The sequence below is a fragment of the Vulpes vulpes genome, chromosome 14 (assembly GCF_048418805.1).
Source record: "Vulpes vulpes isolate BD-2025 chromosome 14, VulVul3, whole genome shotgun sequence".
Classification (NCBI taxonomy): domain Eukaryota; kingdom Metazoa; phylum Chordata; class Mammalia; order Carnivora; family Canidae; genus Vulpes; species Vulpes vulpes.
Genome location: NC_132793.1, coordinates 101629312 through 101643093, shown reverse-complemented (window position 1 = coordinate 101643093; position 13782 = coordinate 101629312). Strand labels below are relative to the sequence as shown.

At 46.5% G+C, this 13782-nt stretch overlaps 1 protein-coding gene across 2 annotated transcripts in view; it reads left to right on the top strand.

Moving 5' to 3' along the window:
- Positions 1–13782, top strand: part of CRTC3 (CREB regulated transcription coactivator 3) — a 98534-nt gene that overhangs the window by 54467 nt on the left and 30285 nt on the right. For both annotated transcript variants that reach the window (XM_072737342.1, XM_072737341.1), the window contains exons 3-4: positions 3456–3575; positions 11562–11623. In XM_072737342.1, coding sequence (XP_072593443.1) covers positions 3456–3575; positions 11562–11623 — 182 coding nt within the window. The remainder of the gene's footprint in view (positions 1–3455; positions 3576–11561; positions 11624–13782) is intronic.

The window sequence follows — 13782 nt, the reverse complement described above, 5'->3', positions numbered from 1 at the left end:
GCCTGGCCAGCATTGTTTTCAGCAATTTATCCCCAGGTCATAGCTTTCAGAGGGGACCTGGTATGGGCAGCAGATGGCTGCCTAACTAAGATCTAGGTGCCTTGGAGATAATTTTGGAGGCTCAGAATACTGGGTAAACCACTGACAGTGCTGCTGCCCTTGTGGTCCATAAAAGGACCCTGTAGGGTGGCCTCACCCTGACCAAGATGCTTCCCAGAGTCCAGCCACCTGCGCATACAGCCTCCTCTTCATGCCCAGTGTTCTTAGTCCACTTGGGCTTCAGGATCAGAGTACCACACGCTGGGGAGCTTAACATTTATTTTCCCACAGTTCTGGAGGCTATAGTCTGAAGTCAAGGTGTCAGCAGGGTTGGTTTCTGGTGAGTCCTCTCTTCTTGTCCTCACACGGCCTTTCTCCTGTGTGTATATGTTCCTGTTGTCTCTTCCTCTTATTCTTTTTTTTTTTTTTTAAGATTTTATTTATTTATTCATGAGAGACACAGAGAGAGAAGCACAGACATAGGCAGAGGGAGAAGGCTCCCTGTAGGGAGCCAGATGCGGGACTTGATCCCAGGACCCGCTCACGACCTGAGCCAGTGGTAGATAGTTGCTCAACCATTGAGCCACCCAGGTGCCCCTCTTCCTCTTTGTATATGGATACCAGTGCTATTGAATGAGAGCCCATCCTTACTATCTCATTTCACCTTCATTACCTTCCTGAAAGCTCTGGGTCCATAGACTGTCACCCTGAGGGTTTGGGCTTCAACCTGTGAATGGGGGTGGGGGGGCATGTCAGCCAGTAACACTCAGTACCCTGGGATAGGGCAGCTTGCACTTCATCTAATTTCACTTTCTCAATGAGCCCGTGAGGAAGTTATCAGCAGCATCATTTCCACCTTACAGATTAAGGTGAAATGACTTGCTAGTAAGTAAGGGGTTTTGAGCTGGAACCATTGCTTTGACTCCACATCACATGGTTTTTGAACTACGATACAGAGGGTAGGCCTTATGAACATGAGAAACCAAGGACTGTGCACCTGCTGAATTAGTAACTATAAGGATTACATAGTATACAGAAAATTGTATGCAAAACAACATTAAGTGTAAAATAGAGACCATAAAAATGTATGCGCTCTGTGGGTACAAGCCTTGTAAAAGCTGGATACAACTTGAAAAGGAACAGGAAACATGAGCTACTTGGCCTTCAGGGAACCAGGGTTCTGCTTCTTTTTTGTATTAAAGTTGACCTAAGAAATAACATTTTTAAAAATTTTTTATTTTATTTGAGAGAGAGAAAGAGGAGAGTGAGCATGAACAGGGGGAGGCAGAGGGAGAGTCCCAAGCAGACTACCCACTAAGCAATTCCACGACCCGGAGATCATGACCTGAACCGAAACCAAGAGTCAGAGGCTTAACTGAACCACCTAGGGCCTCAGAAATAACATTTTTAATAACAGAATCTTAGCTCTTGGTGAACATGACACCATAGTGTTTCACGGGCTTCCTCACTTAGGGTCCACTTCGGTGTCCAGCTTCCCTGACTGAATACCTGCTTGAGCTGATTTTATCACAAGGCAGGTCCCTGTGGGTTAAAAAGCCAGATAAAGTTTGGAGGAAGGTCAGGTACCATAGGGGGAGAGTTGCAGTTAGTGCCACAGTGAAAAAGAGAAGAAAATTAAAATGTCACCAGAGACCATCCCCCACCTCTGCCCCCCAACTGAGTCCAAGTAGCAATACAGGATTTAGGCCCATGGGGATTAATGCAAAAGAGGCAAGTGTAAATAGCAAGTATGTGTGTCATAGGAAGTCTAGGAGACATTCCAAGAACTTTCTGCTTTTTTCAGAAGCCCTTCTGAAGACCCTCAGCCCACTTCTGTAGGCTGGCCCTTGGGAGCTCAGTCGGCAGTATTTGTACTCTGAGATTTCTAGGTGAAAATGTTGTGTTTTCAAGTACATTTAACATCACTGTAGTGAATATTGGTCACATTACCAGAGAATCCTCCCTTTTATCCAGAACAAAGTCATTTGTCCCTTCTGTCTCCTGGGTAAACAGGCTCTTGAAAAGGTGTGCTGTGGGTTTGCATCCTCTTGATTTACAAAGGTATTTCAGTTTGTCACTCCCTGGAAGAGTGTGCTGTATTGTCTGAGATCAACACCCCCCGCTTACCCTCAGAAGTTGTTCCTCACCAGGACCTCTTTATTTTAGGAGTTAACAGATTTGGGTTGTAAAAATAGATTAGAACTGTTAGACTCAATTAGCCCAGACATTTTATCAGTCCATTCAGGAGAAATAGGAGTCATCCTCAAATCCAATGTGAGAAAATCCACATGTTTAAGAAAGAAAAATTAACTACCAATTCTTAGCTAAAAGAAGCTCCCCTATAAAAACATACTTCGTTGTGGGATTCGGTTCAGGGTAAGCTAACTATTTACATATAATTCAATTTACATAAAAGAACATCTGTTTTTGTATGTTTCACAAACATAGCCCCTGCATAATAGTGTGTACACGTTGCCCACACATCCCATGTGTGATATAATGGTCCAGCTTCGTGTTTGGTCTTCAACAACTGAAAAGATTGCCGTCTATGATGCCAGACTCAAACATGTTATGAGTATACACCACGCCACCGTTAACAAAGGACTTTGGATTTATTGAGCACGATTTGCCCTGAATCTGTTTACATTTTCACTTGTTCCATTTTGGGGAATAATGAGTTGCACATCTTCAACTTGTGTTGAGGTAGTATTCCTCTCTCTTTGCTTAACTTGGGTGTTACAAACTCAAATGTCTAGCATAGAAGGTCAGTCAGGCAGTCTGGTGTAAGCATTGAAAGCATGAGAATGGGTGTCATTCATGGGTGAAAGCATTCTCATGGGTGTCTCACCTGCAGAGAGCAGCCACTCTCCATTTCAGTCCCTTCTGCCTCGCGGAATGTGGGAATGTGAGACTGGCATGGCCAAAGGCTTTGAGTTTTCTCTGGGAGCCTCAAACTTGAATTTTTAAGCATTTTCAGTTCAATCAAAAACTTAAGACTCTGTGCAGAACAAATAGTCCACAGTCTGAAGGTGTCCCATTCTATTTCCAGACACTATAGGTATCCAGCTTATCTCTGTCTTAAATACACTTCTTGTGCATTTCAGGTGTACTTCTGCATGTCTGGGATGTGACGTATGAACCCACAGTCCTGCCTCTGAATTGTGACAGCTTTTAATATTATCATTCTTTCAGATTCCACCCTCACACACTGAAGACTGTTTCAGATTGCTCTGTAATTGTATAGAAATGGCCCCACGTGCTACATGATTCAATTTGCCTTGACGTGAGGCCCAGGCAAGAATACTTGCAGAAACCTGAAATCAGTCTTTTCATCTACTGTCATTACCAGTTATTGGCCTTGAGAGTGAGCAGCCATTTCATGGTCACAGGCCAAACGCTGTCCCTTCTCTCTGCAGCCCTCACTTCACCAGGCTGATAGCGTCCGGGGGACCCGCCACCACGGGCTGGTGGAGAGGCCAGCCAGGACCCGCTTTCACCCTCTCCACCGAAGGTCTGGGGACAAGCCGACACGACAGATATCCTTTCTGGCTCATTGTCTAAGGGCAGCACGAGTTTTGAAATGTTGGAAAGGTTTTTCAGGACTTCTTTTCCCTACAGTTTGCCTTTGGCCTCAAAACCTTCATTTTATCTGATGAATGGAGGCAATAAAAATAAACGAGTTGGAAACTAGAAACATCTCTGCAGCTAAAAATTGGAAAGATCATCTCGGGTATTTACTTGATGAAAACATTGATAGCGCTGAGTAAAGGAACTGAACACAACAACCCATAATTCAGCCCCGTTGCAAGGCCTCCTCAGCATTTTCTCCAGAAAGCAGCCAAGTTGGAGCTAAGCCTGACTTTGAACCAAGGTAGAGAGAGTTAGTCTATCGAGCTAAAACAGACATCCAGATATGTGACTTCATTTTCATTTCTGTTGACCTGGTGACCTGCCGTTAGAACTTTCAGAAGAAATTTCATAGGATCTTCTATTTATGGAGTTCCAAACTCAGTAAGTGACCCCTAAGATAGAGAAAGCTGGTAGTTAGGAGAATTCTTATGCAGTGCATATGCCAAATCCTATGCTGTTAAGTAAGTAGGAGTAACGAGAAGGGGATTTTGAATTCCCCTGATAATTTCATTTGTCAGGGGCTGGGGCCCCAAGGGGGTGTGGGGGGCAGCCACCACTGGGCCACCCATTCTGTGCTCACACAGAACTGAGCTGGGTTTTGTGGGAGAGGACGGAGAAGCAGCGTGCCAGGAGGACCCGCGGAGGAAGGCACAGGAAGGCGGGGTGAGTGTTACTGCAGAGCTGAATTCCTGGCAGTGATGGTAGAGCTGGCTCGCGAGAACCAGGAAGTGGGGGGAGGGCACGCGTGTTTGCTGAGCACCTAGCCATGCCAGGCACTGTGCTGGGCAATTGATGTGTCATGTAAGTCCTCAAACTCACTGAGTAGTTCATTTTTTTTTAACCCCTGTTTTCCAAGGAGGAAACTGAGCATCAGAGTCATTTGTCCAAGATTCCAGTGCTGAGGTTGGAAGGGCACAGATTGAGCCCGGGGCAGGCCAGCCCCTGGCGTGGGCCTCTGGCCTCCCTGCTCTGCTGAGTGGGTCAGCCCCAGGACCTGGGTCAAGAAAGGCCCTGGGGGAGGGGTTGTAGGACACACGGAGGGAACACGGCTTCTGCCCCAGGTTTCTTGTAGCTTTCCGTCTGGAGGCAGGGAAGGTTCATTCCGCCCCTCCCTTCCACCCCCAGGGACCCACCCACATTTGGCCCATGAGAGATCCTGACTTCTAGTCTTGTGTATTATGTGACCACTGTCAGGGAGGGTGGAGATGATAACTGAATCTGCAGGTTTTCTCCTGGAGATGTGTACTAGCCTACATAGATCGCACGACGGAGAGAATTTAGCCGGTCCTTCCCCTTAGGCTCAATGCGAGGGGGAGTAAGTTCGTCAAACCATTGTCTAGATTGCTGGGAGTTTTCAAGCAAAAGACTTTCAGTATTTCTTGGCTTGATTTAACAAGGTGTCTTTTCCCAATTTCTCAATTCTTTTTTTCTCCTGTAGGTATTCTAAGTATTATAATACGTATACAACCCATTTATAGCCATGTTTATAAGTTTATATCTGTAGCTATCTCAGATCCTTTTTGCAGTAAGTGGTCTAAGTATGTACCCATACTCCCAGCTTTTTTTAACCAAAGGAATAACTTAGAAGAGGAGGGAAGAGGATCGAAGGGAAGAGACAGAGGACATGTTCATTCACTTAAAAACAATGTTAAGTAATTACTAGTGTCAGGCCCTGCGTAGACATTGTAGGTGTAAGGGCAAGTGTAATACGCCCCGTGCCTGCAAGCTACTCACCGTGGTCACAGTACAGTGTGGGGAGCTGTAGCTGAGACCCTTCCAGCTGTGTGAAATTGTAAGAGGGGCAGCCAGGGCTGGTGTTGGGGCACCAGGAAGACATTCTGGAGGTACATCTGAGTCCTGAAGGATAAGCACCAAGTAAGGAGATAATGCATTAGTGTATTCAGCAGGTATCTACAGAGTCCCTTCTCTGTACAAGTACTGTTCTTTTTTGTGTTTTGTTTGTTTGTTTGTTTTTTTAAGATTTTATTTATTTATTTGAGAGAGAGCATGAGCAGGGGGGAGCGGCAGGCAGAGTGAGAGGGAGAAGCAGGCTTCCCGTGGAGCAGGGAGCCTGATGGCAGGACTCAATCCCAGGACCCTGGGATCATGCCCTGAGCAGAAGGCAGATGCTTCACCCACCAAGCCTCCCAGGTGCCCCGTACAAGTACTGTTCTAAGCACAGCAGTCTCCATGGTGAATAAGACGTGTCCCTGCCTTCATGGTTTACAGAGGGGACAGACAGCAAACCGGTAAAAAAATGATTAAGGAAAATGAGTACACGTGGTGGTCAGTGATACCGGGAGAGGAAGACAGCTGGAGAGGGAATGTTCCATGCAGAAAGAATATCTTGTGCAAAGTCGCAAGAGAGATGACACTGTGTGTTTAGGGGACTCTGCCTCCTTCCAGGTGATTTATCCTAGTGTATAACTTGACCTGTGTGCGGGTTACCTTGTGAGGGCCACAGCAAAAAGCAGGTCACTTCCAAAGGGGAGGGGAGGCAAAAACCAAATTAATACACAGGTAAATTCATCACACAGTACAGGTCTGAGACATCTGTGTGCTCTTCCTCAACACCTAACTGGGGCCTGGGGACTGGACATCTGCTAATTGAGAAAAGCCTCTTGAGGGGATCCCTGGGTGGCTCAGCTGTTTAGTGCCTGCCTTCAGCCCAGAGCATGATCCTAGAGTCCCAGGATCGAGTCCCACATCAGGCTCCCTGCATGGAGCTTGCTTCTCTCTCTGCCTGTGTCTCTGCTTCTCTCTCTCTCTGTGTCTCTCATGAATAAATAAATAAAATCTTTTTTTTAAAAAAGAAAAGCCTCTTGAGCTTAGGCCTGTCTGTTGATGGACAGTGCATCTCTTCTGTAGAATCCAGGGACCATGAATTCCCTGTGAAATATAGGAGGAGAGGAATGATTTTATGTCGAAGATAATAATTGATTCAGGAGAACTTGAAGAAAGATCCCATCTTTCCTTTTCATGGCCACACTCATTTGATTTAGAAATAATTTCCTTAAAATGGTGGCCTTTCACGTGGGTGCCTCTTACCTCTTTAACGTCTGCTACCCACTACTTGTCATTTGAAAGTGTTAACACTGGCTTGAACTTCTGTTAGGACAAAAAGAAAAAATGTATTCAGAAGTCTCTTCCTACAGCTGTTTCTTGGCTGGGAAGTTATTCTAGAAGGGGCAGACTAGCTAGACAAGGGTTCAGTCCTGTGATGCAGTCTCACATAAGTTGAACATTGTTTGATAAGTATTCCGGCTTCCTCCCCAAGTGGGCAGCCACAACAGACAGAGCTCTGGCACGGGGAGATTCCTTCTGCGGTGGGCGGCCACCACAAGCAGAGAGTAGGACCCTGTCCAGCTGGGTTCTAGGCTGGGGCCACAGTCAGGATGCAGGAGGGGCACTGCCTGGTCCCTGCCTGGGGCCTGGGCTTGAGGACTCAGAATAGAGGCTCTTCTACCTTTCTGCCAGTGCTCATGCCTTCAGCAGCCCTCCTCACTCCTTGGGGGCAGCAGACAGCTCCCAGACCCCATCTTGCTGAACTTCTGCACAGTTGACCTACACTTGCAGCAGACGCAGTATTATCTTAAGACCTGCAGATTATATACATCGAAAAAGAAGGGGACACACTGAAGAATCATAACAAGTGCCTTCCTCTAAATGTGTCTTGAGAGAGAGAAAAATAAACATCTGGAAAATTTCTGATGTATATTCCCAACAAGGTTCAAGAACGTATTGCGTCTGGGAAACTGGTGCAGTTTGCAGAGAGAGGCATAAAGACCTTCCAGAGTTAGGAATGGCTTTCCTCTTTGGAACAGGCTTTGCTTTGATTCTTTTCATATGATGAGATGACAATTTTAGGGCACTGGTTTGTAGAACACTGTTTCTCTGACGTGTGTGGCCTGTTAGGTTTGAGGAAACACTCCTCTGTGTCCACCCCCTGAGCTTCATGGTTCAACTCAGAGCTCCAAGAAGCCCTGTCATTAAGAAACGTCCTCTTTTTCCCCAGGACTAACAAAATTTATTTGAGCACAAAACCCCATTTTTACCTAACACCCTGCAGTGATTTCCATTGTAAAGGACAAGAAAATGGCAGAGATGTGGAGTTTTCAGGGGAAAGTACTCAGACTTCAAAATTGCACATGCCACCTAGTTGTCACTCACATGCCAAGGGAAACAGGTCCTCCCACACGCAAGAGCTCCTACACTTCCCTGAACATGTGACTTTAGGATGTGTTCTAGCAGGACATAGTTGGAGGATGAGGGACAAGAGGAAGTAGCATGATGGTGAAGACATGGTTGAGAAATTAGGAAGGAACCAAATTGTGATGAGCTTTATGTATTAAATCTGACCCTGGAACTCGTCTCAGTGGGTGGGTTTCTACTGAGCAGACTCGGAGTTCCCATGGCCCGCCAGCTGCACGGAAGGGCACAGGCCTGCCTCGCCACCTCTGCCCCTGGTAGAACCCGGAGTTCCCCGGGCTATGAGAGAACATGGCCAGCTTCCAGGCTGCCTCTAGAAGGGCCTCCCCTGAGCCTGGCCTCAGGTACACTTAGCACATGGGAAGAGGAAGCCAAAAGAAGAAGCCTGGCTGTGCTCTCCCAGCCACGAGGCAGGCAGGACAGAAGAGAGACGCTGTGGCTCAGTGACCCCACCCATGGGTACGTGGGCCAACAGATGTCCTGTCTTATTGGCAGAAGAGCTACTCCCCTTCCTTTGGGGAAGAGTGAGTAAGAAGCTTCCCTCTGACACTGCCTATATGTCGGTGGGCTGAGAGGCAGGCACACGAGGAGGAGCTTCCTCTCCAGAACCCTGGGCACCTGGGGAGCACTGTGGTCCGTGAAATACGGTGGCACACAGACTAGTAAAGGGGTAGAGGCGAGGGAGGAGGAAGAGTTGGTTTTCAGGTAGAGTTTCAGGTACTTTAGAGGTAAAGCTGAATAGGTGGCAGGAGGAGACTCGGACCTGGGGTTCATGTGCTGTTGGCAGTGGGGGGCACGGGCTTGTGAGTGACTGCACAGCCAGAGTCTGGTGTGGGGTTGCCCCAGGTGAGCTCAGGTGGGCCCAGCCCTGTGTCCTCAAGCACCCCCCTTACCCTCCGTGTCTCCAGCCTCCTGTGCTGCTGCCACCTCTTGCCCCCGGTGTGGCACCCAGCAACTCTGGGGTCCTTCTCCCCGGCCTGTCCCTATACCAGCAGTGTGGGCCACGAGGCTACAGAACTCAGGGAACGGCAGGATGGGAGGCAGAGAAGCTGGAGGGGAGTGCACTGGGGGCACTGGGTGGGGGCAGATGCAGAGGTGCAGGTTTGGACGTTTTTAACCTAGGCTGACGGACTAACAGGGCCGTGGCCACCCAGCTTGTCTGGCTCCTTAAAAACCCTGGTGCCAGCTGCTTTTCTGTTCGCTTGCTGGCAGCTTGTGGGCATTCCAAAAATATTGAATTCGTGGTAAATTCAAGTTTACAAATAAGGCTGTTTTTCCCACCTTTACGTTGTTGGACCTGTCAGTGTTGTGGAGTTGTCCAAGCCACCCAAATGATGCTTTCCAAAATCTTCCGAAGAAATAACCTTTTCTCGGTTTCCCTCCAGTTGACTTCAACTGTAAGCCACTAACATTAGTGGTCCTCTTGATGCCAACAGTCCTTGGGTTTTTAAATATTCAGTAAATGTAGTGTGACAGAATTAAGAATGCTCACAGGGCACATCTTTTCACTCTTAATGCCTCAGCCTGTTCTTCCTAAAAATCCCAGCTGGGCATGGCAGGTTGCCTGGGCCCCAGTGCCTCGGGAGGCCAAGGGGGCCACAGCTTGAGCTCAGGAGTTCTGGGCTGTGGTGCACCATGCCGGCCAGGTGTTCAGGCTGAGTTCGGCACCAGTACAATGGCTAGCAGGAGTGGGGGGCCCACCTGACTGCCTAAGGAGGGGTGAGCCTGCCCAGGGTGGAACAGAGCAGGTGCACAGGGGGATTGATTGCTCCTGTCAGGGCCACTACGCCTCAGCCTGGGCAACGTAGTGGGACCCCTGTAAAAAATAAATTTCAGGAAATCACTACATGTTCATGTTGTTAATATACATCAGAAAGGCTAAAATGCTAAGTGGAACCTCAACATTGAAATGATTGGTGTTTGATCATGATGTTGCTATTCTGTCCCTGTGCACTGAGTTGTGTTAGTGTACTAGCTAAGGGACTTAAGAGAGCATTGTATCGAGAGAAGCAGTAACCTCTTGCTTCATGAAATTATACTTTTTTGGACAGAGATTCACCAAATTCTGCAGGAACAGAAAAATAGATAACCAGAGGTGGTGAGAGTCAGTGCCTCCTTGCTCACGGCTCTATTGGCAAAGATGCTGGAGTGCTTCATCTCTTGGGGAAGCTTCTTATTTCGTGATCACCTTTGCCTCTCCTGTCCCCTCCTGTGGCATATTCTGGTTTGGACTTCATCTACATGAAGCCCAATAGTTAACATTGAAGAAATGTTTATCTTTTTGAAAATAATCTCTTCTACTGTATTGACTTCGATTCAGATGAAGGAATAAGCTAACTGGATAAGACAAAACCAATACACAGGAAGTGAAACTTGGGATCATAACACTTCTCCTGGCAAAGGAGGCCTTTCACACCAAATCACTGAGAACCTGTTCATGCCACATTGTACTCATCCCAGATTCTGGCTCACCTGAGACAACCAGTCCAGACCTTCATGATAAGGCCCCTCCATTCCCTCCTGAGTCCAAGCAGGTGAGGGCTTCTACATAGAACCATTAAGGAATTTTTAGCAGGAGAATATTATGATTTTTTTTTAATTTAAGATTTGTTTATGTATTTTTATAGAGAGAGAAAGAACAGGGGGAGGGCCAGAAGGAGAGAGAAACCCAAGCAGACTCCACACTGAGGGCAGAACCCAACGCAGGGCTCCATTTCACTACCCTGAGCCCGTGACCTGAGCCAAAACCCAAGTTAGTCACTAAACTGACTGTGCCACCTAGGCGGCTCATGGTTAAAAATATTTTAAGAAGACTGTTCTATTAAAAAAAAAAAAAAGATTGTTCTATGGTTGTAATTAACTAAATTAACCAAACAGCTCTACTGCTCTCAGCATGGATAGTGTAGCATCACATGTGTTTCACTGTGCATCTGGAATATGTTCCAAGGCATGCCAGACCCCGTGAAGAATACATAGAATGGAGCCCTTGACAACCCAGGGAGGTTAACATTTCTCCACAGATTTAATGCAGCTCTTTTGGTTATAAGTAATAGGAACCATCAGCTTGATAAAAGGAAACTCACTGGCTTATACTGGAAGCACAAGTCTAGGTCCAGGGGATCATACAGTAGCATCAAGAGTGTATCTGTGAGGTGCCACATCTGTGTTGACTTCCTGCGTGGACAGGCTTTCTCTTCTTGAAGAGCTTTTACATGACTCTCAGGTTCATCACCCTGACTGAGGGGACTTCCTTTTCTCCCCTTGAGACACTTCTTGGGCTGGTTTGTGCCATGAGCCCATCCCTGAGCCAATCACTGTTTCCAAAGGTATAAGATACAGTAGAAATACTGAGCCTGGTATATCCCACAGGACAGAGGGGCCTATGCAGAACGATGGCCTTACCAGGTTTGGGGTGAAAGGTGGGAGCCATTCTTCAAAACAAAAGATATTACACAGGCAAAAAAAAAAAAAAAAAAAGGCCCCACATGAATCACACAAAGATGGCACTGGTGGGAGGAATAGGCTTTCCAGAGGAAGTTTATCAGAGAAAGCATGGAGGAAGAGCTATTGGTGTAGAACGAGAATAACCAGAAACTTGGATGTTTAACTCTCCATAATTCTGGCTTATTCATTCTGCTTCACTTTTTCATTAATTTCATTTTTCCTTTACTAAATAATTTCACTTTGATGGTAGTACTTTCGGAGCCAGTTACTCCTCACAGCCCCTGGATGAGAGTTGGCCAAGGTAAGCAAGCTGTTTTCAAAGATATGGTGGGGTGGGCCATGTTGTTTGTCGATGGTTTCATTTTATTTTATCCACCCTGAATATTGTTTTAGAAATATCTGATATAAACCATAGAGTCTTGTTTTTTCTCTCTCTTTAAGATTTTATTTATTTGAGAGAGACAGAGCACACAAGCAGCGGGGAGGGGCAGAGGGAGAGGGAGAAGCAGACTCCCTGCTGAGCCAGGAGACCCATGTGGGACTCAATCCCAGGACCCTGGGATCATGACCTGAGCTGAAGGCAGATGCTTAACCAACTGAGCCACCCAGGTGCCCAGAATCTTGTTTTCTCTTAGAAAACTTAGGTCTTCCAGATAGAATCCTAAATACATATGGAAATCTAAGATGAAAAATCATTTTTTTTTTTTTTTTATGATAGTCACACACACAGAGAGAGAGAGGCAGAGATAAAGGCAGAGGGAGAAGCAGGCTCCATGCACCGGGAGCCCGAGGTGGGATTCGATCCCAGGTCTCCAGGATCGCGCCCTGGGCCAAAGGCAGGCGCCAAACCTCTGCGCCACCCAGGGATCCCGAAAAATCATTTTTAAAAAATCTAGATCTTCATCTTTAAAATCAAACGGAAGCACACTTGGACTACATCTACCGTTAAGATACTCTGATTTGGGGGCAACCCCGGTGGCGCAGCGGTTTAGCGCCGCCTGCAGCCCAGGGTGTGATCCTGGAGACCCTGGATCGAGTCCCACATCAGGCTCCCTGCATGGGGCCTGCTTCTCCTTCTGCCTGTGTCTCTGCCTCTCTCTCTCTGTGTCTCTATGAATAAATCAATAAAATCTTAAAAAAAAAAAAAAGGATACTCTGATTTGGTATGGTATTCGTATGTTTGAGATGTAAAATAACTGCCTTTGCTCAGGGTGCCTTAGTAAGCCGTTGGAAAGAATGAAAGAATGAAAGATTTAATAAGCTTCTCAAACTGTAATTTACACAGTGGATTTGATTTAGGGTCTCTGAGTATTTTTGTATACAGGGTATATACAAAAAAAAATCTGAGGTTTTTTTCTTTTTTAAATCTGAATATTTTTGAGTATAGAAGGTTATAGAACATAAAACTAACTGAAAAGACTGGTATATCCATTGCTTGTGTGGTATCATTCTCAGATCACCAAGTCAGATTAGGAGACATTAAAAATGTACATATCAAAAAAAGACATTCACAGTGTTCTCTGTGTTGAGGTTGACTCTCCATCTGTTCTCTGGGCCAATCCTGATTGAGCACATACTGTGAATAATATAGTCAGGACCTGGGAAGTCCATATGAAGATGAATAACAGGGGGCTTCTGCCCCTAGTTGGTTTTCAACTACCCTCAGGCATCCCAGGATCCAAGGTCACGGAAGAAATGCAGTATTGTAATTTAATTCATAAAAATCTCCAAACTGATACTTTGAAAATGTGTATCCAAGAAAAATATGTCTGCAGCTTCCCAGAGACTGGGAAGCTTCCCAGATTAGTTAGAGTAACATTTTCATGAACCCGGCACCTGTGCCAGTTCTGTTTGTCTTCGTGGCTGTCTACATGGAAAGACAGTTTTTGCCTCCAGGATTCCGGGGGTGCCCCCTCACTCTCAGGGTGTGTCCTGAGTGGTAACTCTCCACACATCTGGACAAAGACCTCATATTCCCTCTAGAGGAACCAGTTATAGATTTGAACTATTTCAAAGGTGTTCGTCTGCCCTTTTTAAGACAAAACAAAACCAAGCCTCCTATGCCCAGCTAGCTAATCCTGTTCTCATGGATTTGTGGTAGTTTTTAAAGATTTTATTTATTTATTCATGAGAGACACAGAGAGAGAGGCAGAGGGAGAAGCAGGCTCCCAGGGGGAGCCTGATGCAGGACTCTGGGGTCCTGGGATCACGACCTGAGCCAAAGGCAGATGCTTAACCACTGAGCCACCCAGGCACCCCTGTGGTGGTTTTTAAACATGGAAATCAGGACTCATAGGAATCAGAGAGATCATGGAGTCTGACCTCCTTTTAACAATGTTGAGCAAAATGAATGAGGCGTGGAGCATTTGAAGTGACTTTCCCAGTCTGTGCAGCCAGGTGAGTAGAAGAGCCAGTTCTCAAACTCAGGCCCGAGGCTCCCCTTTGCTCCTGTGAATTGAA